At 34.2% G+C, this 22,153-nt stretch overlaps 1 protein-coding gene across 2 annotated transcripts; it reads left to right on the top strand.

Moving 5' to 3' along the window:
* The first annotated feature begins 298 nt into the window (after positions 1 to 298).
* Positions 299 to 21,918, top strand: LOC11438450 (probable polyribonucleotide nucleotidyltransferase 1, chloroplastic). 2 transcript variants are annotated; one of them, XM_039827602.1, is made up of 25 exons: positions 299 to 683; positions 2,081 to 2,149; positions 3,237 to 3,343; positions 3,408 to 3,450; positions 3,655 to 3,738; positions 4,550 to 4,614; positions 4,891 to 5,047; positions 5,665 to 5,721; positions 6,323 to 6,436; positions 7,364 to 7,630; positions 8,772 to 8,843; positions 9,045 to 9,158; positions 10,035 to 10,127; positions 11,107 to 11,285; positions 11,505 to 11,688; positions 14,098 to 14,145; positions 14,602 to 14,674; positions 16,554 to 16,627; positions 16,731 to 16,838; positions 16,935 to 17,029; positions 18,883 to 18,946; positions 19,214 to 19,267; positions 19,448 to 19,489; positions 20,748 to 21,188; positions 21,563 to 21,918. In XM_039827602.1, exons 1-24 carry the CDS (start codon positions 396 to 398, stop codon positions 21,075 to 21,077), a joined length of 2,781 nt encoding a protein of 926 aa, XP_039683536.1. In that variant the 5' UTR covers positions 299 to 395; the 3' UTR covers positions 21,078 to 21,188; positions 21,563 to 21,918. The 2 variants fall into 2 exon arrangements, with proteins under 2 accessions (XP_039683536.1, XP_003624712.4); XM_003624664.4 differs by having other exon boundaries at positions 21,558 to 21,918.
* Positions 21,919 to 22,153: the final 235 nt, after the last annotated feature.

Raw genomic sequence — 22,153 nt, 5'->3', positions numbered from 1 at the left:
GTTCAACAAAAGGAAGTTTCAAAATAACGACCATGTGAGATTGATGTTCTCTATATTTACAGTGACCAATCAAAGTAGAAGTTAAGTTGGTCAAATCATCCCGTACTATTATGCATAGTTTGGTTTCTCCTGGAGAGTCGAAGAAATCATGGAGTGCATAGTTGAACGATATGAATAAAACAAGTGACTTAAGAAAACGGTGCTAATAGTAAACTACAATTTAAAGCCCATCAGATCTCACAAAAACCCAACAAAAAGCCCAAAACTCTGCGCGCGTATGAACCAAATAGCAGAATTCGGATAACGGCACCTTCTTCTTCTCTCTGCTAATTCATTTCCACAACCACCAGCTTCAACAAAAACTCACTCCAAAATCACAAACTTTAACGGAGAAGATGCTAGCATGTCCTAGCACCACCTTCCATTGTCCTACCACATTCCACCGCCATTCTCATCCTTCGAAGTTGCTACTCTCCAAGTCCAAGCCTCTCATCTTCCCTCCCCGTTCTAGCTTCGCAGCGTTTGGGAAATTGAAGCTCAGTTCGATTTTTTCCGGTAAGAATTGTCGCCGGTTCAATGTCAAAGCTTCAATTGATTCGTCATCGGAGCTTTTGGAGTCGGCTGACGGCGGTAGCTCGCACATTGCCCCGCATTCCGTCAAGATTCCCGTTGGTGACCGATATGTAAGTTTTATTCATTTTGAACATATGCATTTTGCTTTAGCTTTGTGTGTTTCGCATTGGTACATAAATAAGATAATGTATGCAAAATGTTAGATAATTTAGATTTATATATCAGTAGGAATTTAATTTTATAACATAATTAGATTTATATGTTAGCAGGCATTTAATTTTATTTAACAGCGGACATTATATCTTAAAATAACGACGTGTCACCTATAAAGCAAGACACTTGAACACGATGATAATTTTAGAAAATGACATAATTTAATATAATCACATGTATGTTGTCTCGGTTTTGGACACCGACACATGTTGGACACTAGACATGCCTTCGAAAACGAGTGTCACCCTTGGAATCTAACTTTGGGTCTGATTGAGAATTGCGAGCCTTCTTTTCATGATTTAAGAAAAATCACATGCTATTTCTTGTTGTACCCATGAGAAGGAGAAGAAACCTTGGGTTCACTAGTATTTTGTTTAAATACAAATCTCTTTTGGCAAAATGGTTTTAATAGTTTTCCTTTTGAGCCTTGTTGCCACCATAGTGGGCACCGAAAGGATAATTGTTGCATAGTTTGGTTTGTATTAGGTCTTTTAGGATTGCTACTTTGAGGTCAACGTGAGTAAAAATTAGAAAAAATTGATTGTAAAGAGTTGTCATAACCTTCACCTTGTTTATGTAGCAAAGTTTGTATTTGTGGGAAAAGTAGGGCATTGGTGAAGAGCTATTTACTATGTAGAACTAGCACATCAGATTGAAGACATGTTTGGTCTCCAACACGACATTGACACATGTGATTACATTCAATCATTTTCTTTGTCAAGTGATTATTGGTGCCTACACGTCAGTGTTACTGTCACATAGGTTACACATTAAATTGGTCGCTTTGCAGATCTAGACTCATATTTAGCTCTAGTTTGTATCACTATGTTTCCTCTTGATTCTGTATGATCTATCAAAATGCTAAAGTTGTGATACTTTGTGGTATGATACAGTGAAACATAATCATACCGGGTCATGCATAATTCAATCCATTTTTTATTTGGCACATGATATGAATCAATAGCTTGCCAAATTGAATCAAATCATGTGCTTGGAACTGCATGTTGTGCAATTTTAATTATTTTTGTTCTTAAGGGATTCCTAACTAAATAAATGTAGAGACAGAACAATTTAGTTTTTCTTTCTTTCTATTGTTGTGGTAAAGTTTATTTCTATTGCTTCCCAAGACTATGTCTTTGACTTGTTAGAGTTATTTTGTTCGAAAATGGCAAATATTCATAATGTTTTTTATTTTACATTATTTTTGTAGCTGGGGTGTGATTGATGAAAAAAATATCTTTATAGAGTAAGAGAGGCATACATATTAAATAATAGGTTTTGTGGCATTCTACAGATTTTGGTTGAGACTGGTCATATGGGAAGGCAAGCAAGTGGTTCTGTTACAGTTACGGATGGAGAGACCGTAAGTTTTCATATTTATTTTGATTGGTCTTCATGATTGTGAACATTGCCATATGGATCAAAATTGTGTTAAAAAGAAAACAATTTATTACTCTCTATGAAGGCCCTTGTTTAAGCTTAAAAAACTGATTTTACGATCAGTGTTATTACAGTCATATTTGTCAATGCTAACAATGTTCAGCACCAAGTGTGAGAGCGTGTGTTGAGATCCTTGCCATTTCACCCACATTATTAGTTCAGACTTTAAATGTCTTCTCCTGACTGCAAGGGAGTGTATTTTGAGTTCCACATGGACTATAGATATTGCTTAATTAGTTGCTTATAAGTCTCTGACAATACTCACCTTACAAGTTGGTTTTGTGGGGTTGAGTTATGCCCCAATTCCAGATTGTAAGATTCCTCACTGATCACTGTATCACATTCATCCTCTCTGATTTAGATGAATAGTCACCAATTTGTGTTTTTGATCTGTATTCATTTCCTTCAACTGCTCAAGAGTCACCAAAACTATAAGCACGAAAGAGAGAAAATACTGAACTATAGATTTACATTGATAGGCCGATGATGTATTGTTATGATAATGAAGTGAAATTGGGTCCATGAGTTAGGGTATGTGAGTTTATGGAAGAGGAAATGAACAAGTTGGTTGGATGGGAAAGAGGGAATGCAAGAAAGAAGGGAAATAACAGAAGTGGTAATTTTCATTTGTTCATCAGCATTGCTCCATGTCATTGTCATCTTCCTTTTGATTTGATCTACTTTTATATTGAAGTTTTGGTTTCTTCTCAATTTCAATTTCAATATCACTATCAGATTCTGGTCCCTATCATTTACGTCGGGCAATTTATATTGATACTGAAAGTTGGTACGTGCCAAATGCATCCACACTCCATTGTCCAGTCCTAGGTCCAATCCAAACTCTAAAAGAAACAATAAACACAAATGTCATAAGATGCACGACATTTATAGTGGGTGTGTGACTGTGTGTTGTCAAACATAAAACTGGTTGTGCTTTCACCTAATAGCTTAATTGTTGAGATAGTTGATTAATGACAAAAAAGCATAACATTTACATTGTTTTATTTCAGATTGTGTACACCACTGTTTGTTTGGATGATATTCCTAGTGAGCCATCCGATTTTTTCCCCCTTTCTGTGAATTATCAAGAACGCTTTTCTGCCGCTGGTCGCACTAGGTATGCCTTACATACTTTTCTGATTATTCTGTTATTTTTTCTGATTTTCAATTGCATTTTGCAGTGGAGGTTTTTTTAAACGAGAAGGAAAGACAAAGGATCACGAGGTACTTTTTTGGATTTTATTCTAACTTCTCTAATTCAATTGACGATGTCCTTTTTTTTTTCAAGGGAGGGTTTTCCTTGTTTCATCTGAATAGCTCTTTTTGGATAAAAGAAGAAATCTTACTCAAATAAAATTTTGCTATCTGGAAATGGCTTTTGTTTTTAATTATTTTCCTTATTTTTTGATTGTCATCTATTGCCTGCAGGTTCTTATTTGTAGATTGATTGATAGGCCTCTGCGTCCTACTATGCCTAAGGGCTTCTACCATGAAACTCAAATATTGTCTTGGGTATGGTCCTTACAATTGCCTTCATAAAGTTACTTTAGTTGGTCTTCGCCAAGTCTTTTATTTTACGTTGTAGTGATGGTCAAGTTTCATTGTATTGGGGTTGAACTGATGTAGCGCTGACATTGTCCAATAATTATATGATGAAATATATGAAATTGAAAAATTTAACAGATTAAATTAGTTGTCAAGCAAAATATTGGACCAAGAAAGTTATCTTTATTCAACTTTGACTTTAATTTTTTTATAATATATATATATATATATATATATTTTTTTTTAATTTTAAAACTTTTATAAGCTTCATCTTCATATTAGAAATTTCTATACTTCTCAGTAATTAGTTGTATGAGACCTGAGAAAATATGTAATTAGCTAAAAATCAGTTAATCAAGAATATTTTTGAACTTATTAAAACAACATTTGCTCATTATTTATTAAATTAAACCTTTATCTTTCCATTGTTTAAAATAATTATGGATTCATAGTTATAGAGAATCTTTTTCCTTTTTCTTGTGGGCCCTTATTATATGTCAGTAACTATATGCTTTACAGTTAATAATTTAGTTTCTAAATAACTTAGTAGGTGCTGTGAATATATAGATTTCTGTTAAAAATTCCAGTGGGGGAAATAACCAGCAGTACAGGAGATATAATGACTTAACAACATTTTTTTTTTCATTTCTCCGCTGTACTAGCTTAAAGGATTTATGTATTTTGCCTCATTCTTTATTCTATTATTTTTATGCTTTAAAATACCTGTACGTTGTGGAAAATTTACCTGATGCTGTCTGATGTGGATTTACTCTTCCAGGTTTTAAGTTATGATGGATTGCATATCCCTGATTCCTTGGCTGTCACTGCAGCTGGTATAGCACTGTAAGTGGGTCATTCTATTTTGCTGCCAACCCTGGGCATTTAGCCCGTGCTCAGAGCTATCTATTTCTTCTAAAATATTAACAAAACTCCTCATGCTCTGTACTTTTGTTTACTGAAATATAAAATTAAAGAGAGTTGAGTTAACAGAGGAAATAAATACAAGTAGAAAGGATAATTAGATATCTTGTAAAAGATGGGGAAATAAAGTATGTACATACATGATGCTATTCTCATAGGCACTCTATGCGTAACCATTATTCTTAATAATTTCCACAGTGCACTTTCAGAAGTGCCCACGTCAAAAGCAGTTGCTGGAGTTCGAGTTGGCCTTGTTGGCGACAAGTATATAGTAAATCCTACTTCTGAGGAGATGGAAAACTCTGAGTTGGACCTCATGCTGGCTGGCACGGATAGTGCAATATTGATGATAGAGGTAATAACAACACTTGCTTGTGGCCAATATCATGTTAGGGATATGATAATAGAACCGAAGCTGGCAATCATTGGTTTTTGTAATTCAAAAGCAAATCATGCACATATATCAGTATATGCCTTGGTATAGTACTGTGGAAATGCTGAAAAGTGGAAACCCAAAAAGACTTTTTAATTTCCAAGATTTAACATGAGATTTGGATTTGCAATAGGACCTTAATTTTGAAGTAATTCTCTTTGTGCAACCGAATATAAGAAGTTTTACATATAAAGATCCAATATTTGAAACCCAGCGTTTATGTGTTTCTATCATTTATCTACATCAAGTACATGCTATCCCAGCTACCAAATTTTGTCATTGAACTAGCACCTGTCAGCAGGGCAAACAGATTCCCAGATTTCCCTACTTTAAATACTACATATTTTGCAAAAGAAGGACCATCCCCACATAATTCCAGCCTTGTTAAAGACAAGTTGCTGGAATTTGCATTGACCTTGGTACATAAAATGTGGGCGAAAAATAGCTTTTCAGAATCTAATATATTTCCAGTCTTGATTCTTCGATCACTTATAGTTGTACTTCCATACTAAATGAACTAATATAAAATTTTATTGCAGGGTTATGGCAATTTTCTCCCAGAAGAGAAGCTACTTAAAGCTGTAGAAGTTGGTCAGGTTGTTACTTTATCGTAGTGCTGTCTAATATAGTTAGTAGAGATTTGTTTCCATAATTAGGAAAAATTGGATGCGATGTGATATGTAATTCCTTAATTATGCTAGACATAGTCTATATTTATAATCACTTTCTGAATTAACTGACTTAAAAAAAAATCAGACGCTTTTTCATCTTGTAGTTTCTAGACAAACCTTAATAATGATCAGGAATTTCCTTTTCCTCCTTTAAAATCATATGCACGTGTTCTTAATTTACTACTGGCTTTGCAAATGTACCATAGTAAATAAATTATTTTACGACGTTCTTTCAACCCACCACTCTTTGGTATAAATCTAGATAAATTATTAAGACATAAAATAACTCCTATTTTTAAAAATTATTATGTTATTAGGCATTGGAAATGTTCATTAGAAAAAGGTGATCATATGTACAAAAGTAAGACATTTGCCTCCCTAAGGAATTTAGTTTTAGGTATAGCGGGTTTGGTATAGTTTATGTTGTTGATGTTCTTATTTTTATGTGTGATTTGTTTTTTTATTTTATTATTTATGAACAACTCTGCATTGATGCTTAATTTTTTTTCCTGTTGTCCGTTATTAGGATGCAGTGCGAGCAATCTGTAATGAGGTAGAAGCCTTGGTTAAGAAATGTGGGAAGCCAAAAATGGTTGATGCCATCAAGTTGCCTCCTCCTGAGCTTTATAAACATGTTGAGGTATACGCTTTGCTATCCTATATCATCTTTGGTTGGTTGGTTTTATGATAAATTTTTTAAAAATGTCCCCAATTCATTAATTTCTCTATGCGAGAAATTGTTCTCTCCCCCATAGTTCCTGTATTACTTGCAATTTATTTCCTTTGTTTGCACACCAGTACTTAACAGGATGTGTACTATTGACTTTATCAAGGACCTGGCTAAGATAATACTGCTATACAGATCAATATAGGGCCTTCTGAGTTTGGACAATCTCCCAGTTATCATCCAGTTGTTCATTTTCCGACAAGATTGTAACCGTTGCACTTTTTTCTGTGCACATTTACATGTTTTTAAATGGTCTGTCATATTGAGCACATCTATTCTACCCTCTCCCCTGCTGATAAATTTCTAATATGGCAGCTGCCTTACTTTTTGATTCCTGTATGGATTTGTACTGTTTTCACTGAAATTTTTAGTTGAGTATATTGGAGCTCTATCCCCTCTTTTGTACCTATTTGATAATTGGTTGGATCGGTGGTATTCCCGACTTGGCTCAAAGATGACTGTCCTTGAATCAAGTTGGTCAATGGACATTCAGGAGATAATTTATGGAGGGGCACACACTGGTCCTATTTCATTTCTAACCAGATTTATGGCTTTCATGATGATGATGATGACGTTGTGGTTGTGTATCTTCACTCTCATTTCCCCTAGAAACACCACAAGAGCTTTTCCTCTAAAATTTCAGAAACTTGCCATGATACACCCCAAGTCATTTTGGCTCATCTGTTGATATTGTTAGTTTGTTGCATGTTAATGTTTATGAAAGAAATTGGCACTGGTTTGTTTGACTATTATGTTCAACAAAGTGATTGAAGGCTTTATTAAATAGTTTTGTTGAATATGGTGGTTACGATGAAAACTGAAGTGAGTGGTAATATGCAGGAAATCGCTGGTGATGAGTTGGTCAAAGTTCTTCAAATTAGAAACAAAATACCAAGAAGGAAAGCCCTTTCATCATTAGAAGAAAAGGTTCTTAAGATACTTTCAGAGAATGGGTTTGTCACAAATGATACTGCACCAAGGAATAATGCTGAAACCATCGCAGAGATTCTTGAGGACGAGGATGAAGATGAAGAAGTAATTGTTGATGGTGAAGTTGATGAAGGTGATGTTCATATAAAGCCAACCCCACGGAAACCAACGCGTTTAGTAAGCACCACTCATGTAGTTATGTAGTCTTTATATATTTTTTTCCCGACTATGAGGTGAAACATAATATTGGCATCATAGGCTCATTGTTATGTTTCATTGGCATGTTTAGGTCAGATGTGCTAATATATTGTGTTTCTTGAACGACCTATATTTTTTTTCTTTCATTTCTTTTTCTCTGTAGTTTCTTTGTAGGCTTACAAGGATTACTAAGAGCATCCACAATGGTGGGTGTTTCACCTATGTAGAGCACTAAGCTAAATAGACATCCACATTGTGGTGCCTATTTAGAAGGGTCCCTATTGAAGGCTCCCCTCCCCCCTCTCTCTTCACTTTTTTTTTGGGGGCCCACTCAATAAATTGTATTGAAATAAACGAGTAATGTTGAAATGTAAAGATATAAAGTTATTGGTGAGACGTATTTAGTGAACTGTTTTGAAGGGCTGGGTTTGAGGAATTGGGTGCTTATTATTATTAGGTACTAACATTAAAAAATTATTAATGAGTGATGTGTACATGCTGGACCCACTTAAGCATCCAAGTGGGAGGAGCTCCATTGTGGATGCTCTAACCGTTCTGTGTTACTTATTTTTTTTTTCTTCTTAATAAATCATTTGTAAAAAGACATGATACATGTAGTTTATAGACTCTTAGAACTGCAGCATTGTCTGTGGTCTCTTTGGAAACACTGGCTTGCTTTGCTATAATTTTTTGCCCCTCCCGCTTTGTTTTCTCCTAGTTTATCTGTTTAGATGGATATCTGATAGAACAAGAGGTGCTTGACCTATAAGTGAAGATGAATGGGGCATGGATAAGGACCAGGTGTTGGGCAATATCTTACCTTTTTCCTAGTAATTTTAGCCTTTCAGTCTCCCCTGACCCAAGGACTGTGGCAAACAGATGTTCATAAGTTTTTCTTTTCCCATTTTGTGCATCTATTGGTCAATATTTGCTGGCAATAGACATTATGTTCTTTCTAAATTTATTTTTATGTATTCGAGCTAGTATACTATCTTCCTTTGTTCTTGGAACTACTTGATTGATCATTGATGTAAAGGCTATGCCCTGCTTTATATTTATACATGATTTACCTTAACTTGTGTAATTTTTTTTTTTTTTTTTTTTTTTTATTTCCTTACAGTTTTCTGAGGTAGATGTGAAGTTGGTATTTAAAGATGTTACATCCAAGTTTTTGAGGAAACGTATAGTAGAGGTATGAACACTTAACATAAAATACTATCCTAATTATATACATGATTTATTGTCTTAGTGGGTCTCTATCAAACAGTCTTCTAGCACAAATGGAACAATTATTCCACCAAAAGAGTCTTCATGGAGTTATTGTTCTTAACTATTGAACCTACCTTGCAGAAAGGGTCTTTGTTTATCAATTTCTTTTCTATGCATGTGACAGGGTGGGAAAAGGAGCGATGGGAGAACCCCAAATGAAATCCGTCCAATTAACTCAAGCTGTGGCTTATTACCTAGAGCACATGGAAGTGCTCTTTTTACGAGGGGCGAGACACAGGTTGGTGGTGACTTTTCTTTGTCTCCAAATTTATGCTTTGATGTTTTATGGTACTGTCTTTATATGCTCATGCAACTATGAAGCTTGGATCCTCCAAACAAGGAAAAGTGTTGGTGTCACACATACCCGTATCAGGCACCAACACTCCTAGGATACTTTGTTATGTGTCTCAAACGTATCCCAATTTTTTTATTTGTTTTAAAATTATTATTTTGGATTCTCTTGGATACTTTACAGTAGAACAATTCTTCCAGATACTTCTCTATACTCGTTTGACATTGACAAATTTTTCATATTCCTTGTTTGAAGTTATACTAGAGATGCTTTTCTTGATATCCAGACATAAGGGTTAAAATTTATTATGTAGAAACTGTATTTTTTTTGTTACGGTCAGAACTGTTTCGTTTTACAAATTGTGATCATCATAATTATAAATTAATGTGGAATGAGCAATGTCTCTTTCTTTACAATTATTATGCATCTATATAAATTTTCTATCGTATCCTAAATTTCAAAAGTTTCTCATGTCCCTGTATTGTGTCATATCATATCTGTGTCGTACTATGTATCCAGGCTTTATACTCATGCACTCATGCAGTCATACAACTGTTCTCTTTTACTTTTTTCAATTATTTTGTTGGAGAAAATTGATTACAAATACAAAGGAGGATGAAAACCTATAATGCATGGGCTCTTCTTCACACTAACACACTTTGTTTCACATTTATAGATCCACCCATTCCTCGAGTTGTTCACTTATGCCCTCTTCTTCACATTTTTATGCTGTTCTGTTTTTATTTATAGTTAGTTCTTTGCCAGTGATATTAATATCTGCATCTTAACTTGAGTAGTAAATCTGTTTTGTCTGTTTGGCAGTCGCTAGCTGTTGCTACGCTTGGAGATAACAAGATGGCACAACGAATAGACAATCTTATGGATGTTGATGATTACAAGAGGTTCTATCTGCAGGTCTCTTTAGAACTTTGACTGCTGTTATCATCTTATAATATTCACCTGGTTGTCATCTATACTGAGCTATAGTTAAAAAAACCAAGTGGATTGGTTTGACTTGTGAACAATTCATTCGTCAAGTATAGTTCTTGGTTAGAGCTTTAGATGCCATGAAGCAAGATAAAAACACACTGCACTTTGATTCAGCAGGTCTGACCATATCTCGGTTGATAGCATAACACCATCAAAATAAAAATCTAGGGGATAGGGGAGCCAGATGAGGAATGGAACCTTGTCCATTTCAGTTATCTGACAATGATGGGAACTGCTAAGCCCATCTGGTGCTGCTGGTGTTACTAAACAATTCTTTAATTTGTTTTATACTGAACTTTAAAAAATCCATTTCTATACTTTATTGAAATGAATTATTAGTTTATATTACAACATTTGTTTAAAGAAGATGATTTTTCCAGCATAATAAATATATAGAAAATCTTAAAATTTTGATTTAGAATTTTATTGATGAACTTCTATGTAATTTAATAACAACAATGCCTCATCTTTTTGAAGGAGTTGTTTTCCATAATTTAGTTAAATTATTTACTAAGGAACTTTTTTCACAAAAAAGAACTTCTTCGTTTATAACATGCTCTGGCGTTGCTGTTTCTTTTTTGTGATATGAAAGCAAGCAACTCATAAGCTCAGTTTCCCCAAAATACAATTTGAAACTAAACCTTTTTGTTTTCTTATGATCTTCCATGACTTGATTATTCATCACAACTAAGCTCATAATGAAGATCTTCAATGACCTGTATTTATGTACGGATAGCTATATTTTATCCTGGTGATTGGTTCAATGCATAGCTTTCTTCGTTTATCTTCCATATTGTGATTGTTTGTACATGAAGAAAATTGTTGGGATGTATAAGTTTATTATAAATTTTATCGTAAAATTTTCAGAATGAAATTATTGGCACTAACTCGACAAAATTGGCAGTATTCCTTTCCTCCTTCATGTGTTGGGGAGGTTGGCCGGATTGGTGCACCGAGTAGAAGAGAAATTGGTCACGGGATGCTTGCTGAGAGATCCCTTGAAACAATTTTGCCTTCTGATAAAGATTTCCCTTACACTATTCGTGTTGAGAGTACTATCACAGAAAGCAATGGCTCTTCGAGGTGAGTATATGTATATATATAAAGATCCACATGAAGCCACACTACTTAATTATTCGTTATAGATATTCTCCTACAAACAATAAATTGTATGTGTTTGGCGACAAACATGTTCCGCATCATATAACATAATAATTTACAACTGTAAAGAAGCTATTAGGGTTGTAAGAATTGTATTTTAACACACCGCTGTTATTTAACATGATTTTCTTTTGATTACAGCATGGCATCTGTTTGTGGAGGTTGCTTAGCATTGCAAGATGCTGGGGTTCCTATCAAGTCCTCGATTGCCGGAATTGCAATGGGTTTGGTTCTTGATACCAAGGAATTTGGTGGAGATGGAACTCCGCTTATTCTTTCCGACATAACTGGATCTGAAGATGCATCTGGAGATATGGACTTTAAGGTTTTTATTTACATAACTGAATAACTGAACTTGTGATACCTATTTGTTCATAATTTTATTTGGTTGAATAAGTGATTCAAAGAGTTCAGTTTAATTTCTTTTAAATCTTTTGTTTCTTACTCGCTACCGTTATGCTCAGCCTTTTGTGTAACTGAAGTTTGATTCCTAACTAAAGATATGACAGAATCTACAGTTTATTTAGTTTTGTCCTTGACGATACCCTCTTCACACAATAGCAATTAACATAGAAACTAGATCAATAATGGAAAAACAAGGAATATATTATTTCTGAAAGAAAAAGAAAAGAAAACAGAAGGATGAGGATTCTACTGTCCACAGAGCCGAGCTCCTATAGAGAACAATGCTCTTTGCCCATAGCTAACCCCAAAATGATTCTCCAAAATAACCTTGCACTCTCCCTCAATCTCAATATGACATAATTCATCGCTTCATTAAGCCGACCCCCCCCCCCCCCCCCCCCCCCCCCTCTCTTCAATGTCAACATTCTATCCTTTCATCTTATTTTTCCTGACATAACTTCCGCACACCATGGGATTGGGCAGCTGATGTGCTTGCTCTTCATTTAAGCCCACATTCTCATTTAGGTCCTAACAGTTCTGTCAACACTTTTTAGGAATACAATGTGGCTGGCTTTGTTTCTCTAACTACCCCTCATTTGCTTTTGCTTTCTTGCCGTTTCCTGGTTTCTGGGATGGTATCAAGAGCATTGCTTCAATCCTAGGCTAGAGCTTCCTCTCTTAATCAATTCCAGGCCTCAAATTCTTGTGTGAATCCTGTCTCCGCTCCTGTTGCATTTATCACTCGTTTCATGCGTCTAGATGAGAGCTTTTTGCTTTGCAAACAACAATTTGGGGGATCTATCAAGGTTTATGAGCTTCATATTGTTGAATAAGAGAAAACAGGCATGAGATAGTGAAACTGTATGTTTCAACTACACATCATATTGTTGAATAAGAGAAAACAGGCATGAGATGGTGAAACTGTATGTTTCAACTACACAGCAGAGTCGGTTTTATTTTGGTTCAAGACAATAAATACAAAATGAATATGGGAGATATTTTTCCTATTTACATGTTGATATGACACAATATGCCATCTTCTCCCTGATGAAATGACAATCAATCTCAGTATATTTGATCATATCGTGGAAAATAAGATTAGAGTCCATATCATGTGAGAAACAAGCACCATACTATAAGTTCTCACAATTCACTAATATTCTACTTCTACACTGAATCTTGCAACTGCATTTTGTTTCTTGCTCTTCAAGGATATCAAGTTGCCTCCAATAAGCACACAATATCTAGAAATGGACTGCCTATCAATGGGCCGCATATGTGTAACCAACTACTCGAGTATGCCTTTTTTCTTCATAGATAAGCCATTTTCCTGTAGCAATTTCAATGTATTTTAGGATCCATATCACATAATCTCAATGGTTCTGACAAGGGGAGTTTAAGAACTAGCTTACCAGTGACTGCAAAAAAAGTCTAGACGGGTGACTATGAGATAGTTTAATTTACCAACTACTCTCCTATATCTCCTTTAATCTGATAATGGCTCCCCATGTACCCGTCACCTGAAATAGAAAAGTGAGACCCAAAATGGAAGCAGGCCGGGCTGGTGACTCGAGCTGCGAAAAAGTGGGCTGGGTTGGCTGCTACTTTAAATTGCAGCAATTGTATCGGCGCATGAGGAGGCGGTTGGAAATGCAAGATGGGACTGGTTACAGTGATGTCTGAATTTGAAAAGATGGCCTATGTTGTACATTTGCTGACAGAATCCCTCTTTTGTGACTCGCATGGGAGGGCGCATCTGAAAGGACGATTGGATGGCTGGGTATGAAACTTTGGATTTCAACTTCTTTCAAGGCAGGGACCCTTTGCTCTGGGCGTGGTCAATTACTTGGTTGTCACCGGACTCCGTGAATTGCTTGACAAATTTAGGGTGTTTCGCCAGTTCTCAATGCCACATCCACCCTTAGTTTGAGGGGTAAATGTTAGAGTAATACTTGGGAGTTGGGTCAGTTATTTTCAGCTGTTATATTTTTGTGTGATGCAGATGATGCTTGTATTCCATTTTCTTTTATCAAAAAAGTTATGCTCAGCTGTTAGTCTATCCGGCCTTGCTGTTTTGTATATATTATAGTTAGGGATCTGAGTTTGATACCTGATCATAAATATAACACAGTTTTGTTAGTTTTATCAGCTAAAAGTTCTCAGAAATTTTCAGTTTTCGCTGATTCTCTATATTGCTCCTTCATCTTTGTTTCACTAATTTTTTGGTTTCTGTCATTCTTGCTGCTTTTTTATTTCAAACCATATTTATCAATAAGATGATGATATTGATTGATATAATAATGTTAAAAGGGATGTTCTGACAATGCAGGTTGCTGGGAATGAAGATGGTATAACTGCATTTCAGATGGACATTAAGGTTAAGTAGTATAAACATTTTTATACTAATAGTAATGCCTTGATATGCTTATTTCCTTTTTTCTTGTTTGTTTGGATTACGACAAACAGCTTATTTTCTTTTAGAGTGTGTTTGGATTGAGGGTTTAGGAGGGGAAGAGAGGCGAGGGTTTACTTTTCTTTTTTAAATTATGGGCTATATAACATGTTTTTCTAAAATAAATTAAGTGTGATTGAAGTATTATATGATCATTTATCATGTTAATATGTTAACTTTTTAAAAAACATTTCATAGTGTCCGTAATTTAAAAATGAAAAGTAAACCCTCCATCCAAACATACCCTTAGCGTATATCATCTATTAATTGGCTTCTAGAAGTTATTATCTCCTGAATAAGTAAATAATAATTTATAGTGTTTGATATTTATTTTTTAGATAATATTGTTCTCTGGTGGCTATTAATGTATCGGTATTACAGGTGGGAGGAATTACTTTGGCCATCATGAGAGAAGCACTGCTACAGGCAAAAGACGGAAGGAAACATATACTCGGTAAGTTCAAAGTTGAAACACGTTAGGTGTGTATTTCGGTGAATGTTTAATAAAGATGATTATGAATTAATTAATATTGTAAAAGTGATTTGTTTATGATTGAGTTTGAAGTGAACTGATTTATGTTTGCATGTACTCTAAAAGCAAGTTTGAAGCAAAACCTGGTATAAGTTTTTCAAACCAATCAAAAGCTACTTCTTATCATTTCTAGTTAAACTAAGGTCTAGAGGCAATCAATTATGCACTAGGACCTAGAGGGAGAGGGAAAATCAGAAGAGAATTGACCGAAAAATGTGTGAATTTTGCTAAGTTGATTTTGTTCCGTTCAGTGAAGCCTGGGTGCATAGTATTAGTGCGTGTCAGATGCGATACGAATACGTGGATTCATGAATTTTTGTAAATTTAGTATATGATATGGCCTAGACACGTTAACAAATTTTTTATAATAAACAATAGGGTTAAATATATTTTTGGTCCCTATAAATATACAACTTTTTGTTTTAGTCCCTCTAAAATTTTCCTTCAACTTTTAGTCCCTATAAAATTTTCAATCACTACTTTTGGTCCATATTTTTAAGTTAATTTTTGTATTTTGAAATGAAATTGTGCAGAAATGTGTAGAATATTGTAAAAAATATATAGAATTTTTCAACAAAACATAAATTAAATATGAATTTTTAACCGTAAAAAATATATAAATTCATATTAAATTCATGTTTTGTTAAAAAATTCTAATATTTTTTGGGAGTGACTCATAATATTATGAATTTTTCTGCAAAATTTTATTCAAAAATATGAATTCTACATATGAGTTTACTTTAAAGGAGGGCCCAAAAGTGAAGATGGAAATTTTTTGAGGGACTAAAAGTTGAAGAATTTTTTTAGAGGGACTAAAACGAAAAGTTGACATATTTATAGGGACCAAAAACATATTTAACCCTAAACAATATATACTTGTAGAATAGTTATTAAAAATATGCATTGGTCATTTTCATTAATAAATAATTATAATGATCACAATTTACGAAAAAGAAATACTTGTGATGAAAACAGAAAGTGCAGAGTTTTCGTCTAATATAATATATTTTAATCCCTATGTTAGGATATTATCAAAAGAATTCAAAACAAATTTTGTCTAATGTTAACCTATTCATTCTCTTCTCCCCCCTATAACAATCATTCATAAAAGGCACGACTTCTATCAACTTGGTTTGACTATTTAGACCATCTTTCCTAGGAGACATATCTGTGTGTAACAGTGAAGTATCTCATGTATCCAATAAAATATTTTTTAAAAGTTTAAAAAAAATAATTCTAATACTTCTAGGGTATGTATCCGCGGATTATCGGTATCCGATATGGATATTTCCCCAATTTTGGAGTAACCAGACTTCATAGGTTCTGTTTGATCCGGCAGTCACAATGGTATTAATACATATAACAAAGTTATGCAGAAATGAGGTAATGAGCACAAAGTATGGGATATTTAATCAATAGTATTTTCAAGAAGGTAAACAAAATGGGTTTCTATTCATACTAGTCACACCATTTTTTACTCAAAAGTGTAAGAGCTAAGGTGGGGGTTATAAGTAGAATATTCCTTCCTTCTACTTCTACAAAGCAAGGGATATTTTCTATTTGCCGTTGCCACTTTGTCATCATCCTTTTGAGGGCCTTTCAAATTTTCTTTTTGCTTATCCTTCACTCTTGTTAAAATAAACACAATGATTTGGGATGCATGTTCATAGTGAGTTCTGTAAAAGTTGATTTTTTTTCTTCTTCTGGATTTTTGAAGTCTTGAGTTAAACATCCTTGGTTGTTGTAGAAGTGCTGAATATGTTTTTATTTTCTTGCTGATTTCTTTTGTTACCTAATCTAGGAGAGATGATGAAATGCTTGCCTCCTCCAGCAAAAAGGCTTTCCAAGTATGCTCCTCTGATTCACGTTATGAAGGTATGCTTGTTATTTTACTTCTTTTTTCAGCTATTACGAAGTCGAACATTTTATTTCCTCATCCCAACATTTTACTTCTTTCTTATATTATTAAATAATTTAGGTCAGACCGGATAAAATAAATCTTATAATTGGTTCCGGCGGGAAAAAAGTGAAGAGCATTATTGAGCAATCTGGAATAGAGGCTATTGATACTGAAGATAATGGCACTGTATGTCAACAACCTGCTTATTTACATGCTTTTATGTGATTATTACAGTACTTTTCTGTTGATATACATTGATTAATGTTTCTGTGGGTATTGCAGGTGAAAATATTTGCGAGAGATTTGGCTAGTTTAGAGATGTCTAAGGCTATCATTAGTAATTTGACAATGGTTCCAACTATTGGTGATATATATAGGTAACCATCTCTCTGTTCTTCTGCCTATATTGGTATGCTGCTTGGTTCCAGCTATTAGTGGTGTATATGGGTAATTATCCACTGTTTTCATGCTTATATTGGTCTGTTGCTTGAACTGACATGACTATTTTCAATGGTTCAAGTTAGTGATATATTTTTTGATTAAAAATATGTAAAAAACTAAAAGTATTCCTAATGGGTGAAACATTTGAGAGGGACTCGTAGTGTTCAACTGCTGATGTTACAAAATGCTTGAAATTTGATCTTGAGTTTTTTCTTGTGGATGGATGAGGGGATATTGGCCTGTTCATAATAGGAATCACATAAACAGGGAATTAGAAAGGTCACAGCCATGAAGCTAATCTGTCTTAAGAGACTACATCATATCAAGGAATGGAAGGAAATAGCAAAATGAATAAGCGGAGAATAACAAAAAAGTAAAGTACAATCAATGTGTGTACCCTGCCATCCCAGATTTAGGGCCGGCCGTTCTGCTCTGTTATCCATGACGGACAACATAGGATAGAGTGTAGCAGCTGACCTAAATAGGCTACAGAAAAATAGTGGATGGTTGTTATTTTAAATTTTTTATACCATTTATATAATTTATACTACATAAAAACTAACCACTGGGTGACATGTGATAGCGAGTAAGACTGACCGAGAGAAGCCAAACACTGTTATGGCGCTTTTAAATTGCAAAGTTCCCAAAATATCCAAATAAAAAAGCCCTAGCATATAAATTTTATGGAGTTTTGGTTTTTTTATCTCAATAGTCAATATAAAGTGTGGTGCTATGCTATAGCAGGAAGAAAACATTTTAAAAGCCCTAATTTGCCACATTTCAATCAGATTAAAATGTATATATAAAAGCTGTGCATAAAATAGGAATCCCCAAAACGTGTGTAATAAGAGGGATCATGACTTTGAATCTACTCACTCTAAGGAAACTTCACCATAGAAAAAAGAGGAGTGCTAGCATCACACTCTCAAACACACACATACCAACACACTCTCTTCTATTGGTTAAAATTCATATGGGTCCCACTTAATTTATTGGGACCCACACAATTTGGTGGGACCTGTTAACAATGTAGGGTTTCAGAGAGAAGAGATAATAACACAGAACGGCTAGGGTTTCATATGATAACCATGGCATAGAATATCGAAATAGAGTTACAAGGGATTATATAGCTAAACCTAAAGGGACTAGACTAACCTAAAAATACAAAGGCCCAATAGCTTAAGCCCAATAATTTGTTATCTAACAGGACCCATATGAATTTTACCAATAACAGAGAGTGTGTTGTGTTAGAGAGTCTGTTCCTGGCATTATGCTAAAAATAAATAAAAGGAAATAATGAAAGCATATGTGGAACAAACAAAGAATGAAATACAATCAACAATTGGATATTTGGGCTCTGAATTATTCATCTCTCTCTAGTGTGTAACCTCAGGCTTGAGAATGGCGTATTTCTCGTTTATAAAATAATAAGATGTAGGATGTTTTTGGATATGGATTATTATCGTGTTGTTTTTGCGTGCCATGATATCCTGCCTATGTTAGCCTTGCTATACAGAGCCAGTCCCATGTCCGGATGAAAGGACAGGGTCGTGTTAGGCCTCAACAGTCAGCATAATCTCTATGACATGGATCAATAGCTGACCCCACTTAGTGGGATAAGGCTTGGTTGTTGTTGTTTTTGCATGCCATGAATGATGTTTTCCCCTATTTGCTGTCTTAACCAATTTTTCCTTCATAAAGAAAAAACTTATTTTCTTTTTTGATGATTGTTTTTGCAAAACTACTTGCCAAAAGACTATATATGATTTTTCTTCCTTGTATACCTCAGGAACTGTGAAATCAAATCAATAGTTCCATATGGAGCGTTTGTAGAGATAGCACCCGGACGAGAGGTACACACTTCCACTTAGCTGCCGAAACCAGTTTTAAAAATATAGTTGTTTCTTTGGGTGTCATAAATGCTTTATAGCTAATATTTATTATTATTGTGCTTATAATTACTCAGATGATCAGAAAAATGTATGTAATTGCTTTTTTTTGTATCATTTCATTTGATAATACTTTCAAATGTTTTAAAGAAAAAGGTAATGCTTCTTAAGAATGATGGAAATTCCAAACTTTGTAACTAATATTTGGACATTTCTTCTGATTTTATGTAGGGACTTTGCCACATTAGTGAACTGAGTTCAGCTTGGCTAGCTAAGGCAGAAGATGTAAGCATTTTATTTTCATTCCTTTTGCAAAGAAACAAATTGTCCTTAGCATTTTATTTTCATTCCTTTTGCAAAGAAACAAATTGTCCTTAGCATTTTATTTTGATTCCTTTTGAAAAGAAATAAATTGTCTCTGTATCCGAAAAATGGTTGTATATTATTTGACTTGCATTTTCCCAGGCTTTCAAGGTGGGAGATCGTATTGATGTAAAACTTATAGAGGTATGCCATTTTACTTCTTTAGCCTTTAGTCATGATGAACATTATTAGTGGTCCTAAAATACCCAAATTTGTAGCATAGTTCTTCTAGATAGTCAATCCCAAACAGCTGCTCGGAGCTATGCCAGCCCCAAATGTGGAGTAGTAGTATATCCTGTAGCGGGATGCCCCTATTTGATCATTTTTTGGACCAATTACATGAATAATTATTTTAACTACATAATTAAGTTTTAGTCTGTATAACACAACAAATTTACCAACTGGTTAACAATGATTTCACTTACTACTCAAATTAACCATTTAGTAATTGAATTAACGACTTTCATTTTGTGTCTAAGTGCAAACATAGTTTTTTTTGTTTTGTTTTGTGGGGGTGATAGAGTTAACTACACGGATTGTTGCCAAAGGTAGTAATCTTATTAATACGACATGAATGTATTAATCTGTTATTATTTTTTGATAAAATTTATCTGTGTAATTTAATTAATTTTACTATTGCATAGGTTCCAAACTTTTTTTTTTTGAATGGCAAATATAGTGTGTGTGTGTGTGTGTGTGTGTGTGTGCGCGCACATAAGGGGGAGGAATACAAAATCAGTAATACAACACAACCAAGCAGTCCGAGATAACTAAAGAACTCCAAACATAATTGATACTTGTTACTTTGATAATATTAAACTTTAGTATGTTAAATGTTGTATCTGTTGACATATTATAAATATGTAATTATGCATTAGTAAAAACCAAATCAATTGATTCAATTCAAACTGCATTTGATTAGATAGGATCAGATTCGTTTAAGGAAGCAATTCAAACCGACCAAACCGCGTTTGTTTAGTCATTGTGTTGGATTTGTCTAAAAACTTATCAAAACCAAACCGGGAACACCTCTTTGTTTGCCTTTCACCTATGCTTTTCCATTCTCTGAAGTGGGGACGAAGCTGATCTAAACATTCTTTTTTGTAAGATATAGTTGGTTACTTGTCTTAATATATGCCTATTTGAAGTTTCTTTTTTTAGTATATCGTTGGGATTCTTTCTTATCATTTGAACTTCTTTCTGAAATTGGTAATCCTGCATCGAGTCAAGTCAACCCGTTGTTAATGAATTGGAATACTTCCTGCTTTACATGCTTTATTTTGAATTGTGTAAAATTATATAAAAGAGGCAAATCATGTTTAACACTAGTGATGGACATGTTTGATTTTACCATAGCTCATAATATGCATTCTTTCTAATGGATTTTAACCATGTGCTGCAGATAAATGACAAGGGACAACTCCGTCTTAGTCACCGAGCACTGCTTCCTGATGCAGATCCAGATAATTCAAATTCAACTGATAAGGGTTCATTGGAAGAAGTTATCAGCCTGACGAATGCTGGTTTAGTTGAAGAGAAAACTGAACAGAATGCTAAGGTTAACACTCGTAAAGGCAGAACCTCATCGAAAAGGAGTTCAGAGGATAATTCTGCACTTCCATCAAAAAAGTTTATCAGGAGATCTTCCGAGGATAAGCCTGTCACGAACAAAGACAAGATAAAGAAGAGCGACAACAAAGATGAAAGTAGTTTGGTTAGTGAAGAGGCATAAAATTGAGAGCCAAAATATTTGCATGGAAAACTGAGAATGGCGATGCTTATGATAAAAATGTTTTCATATGCACACCAAGGAGGTTGCCTCTCACAAACTAACAAATCAATGGTATGAGCAATCTATATCTTTCTCAGATGATTCATTGTACTGATATACTTGTATACAAATATCCAATCTATTGGAGTTTTGGCTAATGAAACTAATTTTTTGATAACACATTATAAATGGTAATAAAAAGAAAATTGCCAGAACTTAATTGGTCAAACCTGTTCAATGACTGGCAATTTGGTAGCCAAAAAACTTAGTACTTAAAATTATTATTTCTACACCTGGATGGCAGTTGAACTCTATCATAACAAGTAAACAGTAACTGGTATTACATTGATTGTAATTATCTGATTCAAAAATTTGCTTTCTTTAAGTGTGACTTGTGTTTTGGTGGCATGTCTTCTAATACCTTGTTATTCACTTTCCCAGAACAGATGTTATTTACGACGAAGGTTTTTTGGCACATCCTGGTGTATGAACTGAGAGTATAGATACCTACGGGACTCTACTTTTTAGGGTAGATAATCTTGCTTACGAAGGAAAGGAGTTTTACTATTTGATGCTCCTTTTGTATATTCTGCTTCAGATGTTTGTATGTGATAGTATGTCATGGGAATTTTTTCCATTTCTCCCAATGATACATCTGCATCTTAAGCCATGTACTATATATTCAATTATTTAAATTATGCTTCTTGTTGTAACTCTCATTTTGGAAGTATCAAATGTAAATCTTAGTATTAGTACAACAGTACAAGTGATAGGGGAGAAGTAGTATTATTGTTCATGGGCACATGGTTGTATTTGGTGTTTCTCTTTCTTTTTCTTTTTTTGACAAATTGAAATTGGTATTTTAGATAATCTAAAGAACACATTTTCGGGTAATCTCATGGTCGTTAACCACATACACACTTCCTGCGTTATTTAGAACTTGAACAATCACATTGTGAAGAGTTTGACATAAGGTGAAATGTTGATTTTATTTAGCTTTTCTTTCTTTGCTTCCATTGGACTCTTAAACTCACTAT

The sequence above is a fragment of the Medicago truncatula genome, chromosome 7 (genome assembly GCF_003473485.1).
Source record: "Medicago truncatula cultivar Jemalong A17 chromosome 7, MtrunA17r5.0-ANR, whole genome shotgun sequence".
In the NCBI taxonomy this organism is placed as follows: domain Eukaryota; kingdom Viridiplantae; phylum Streptophyta; class Magnoliopsida; order Fabales; family Fabaceae; genus Medicago; species Medicago truncatula.
Note: the sequence above shows the minus strand (reverse complement) of the source record. Positions and strands in the feature narration are given on the sequence as shown.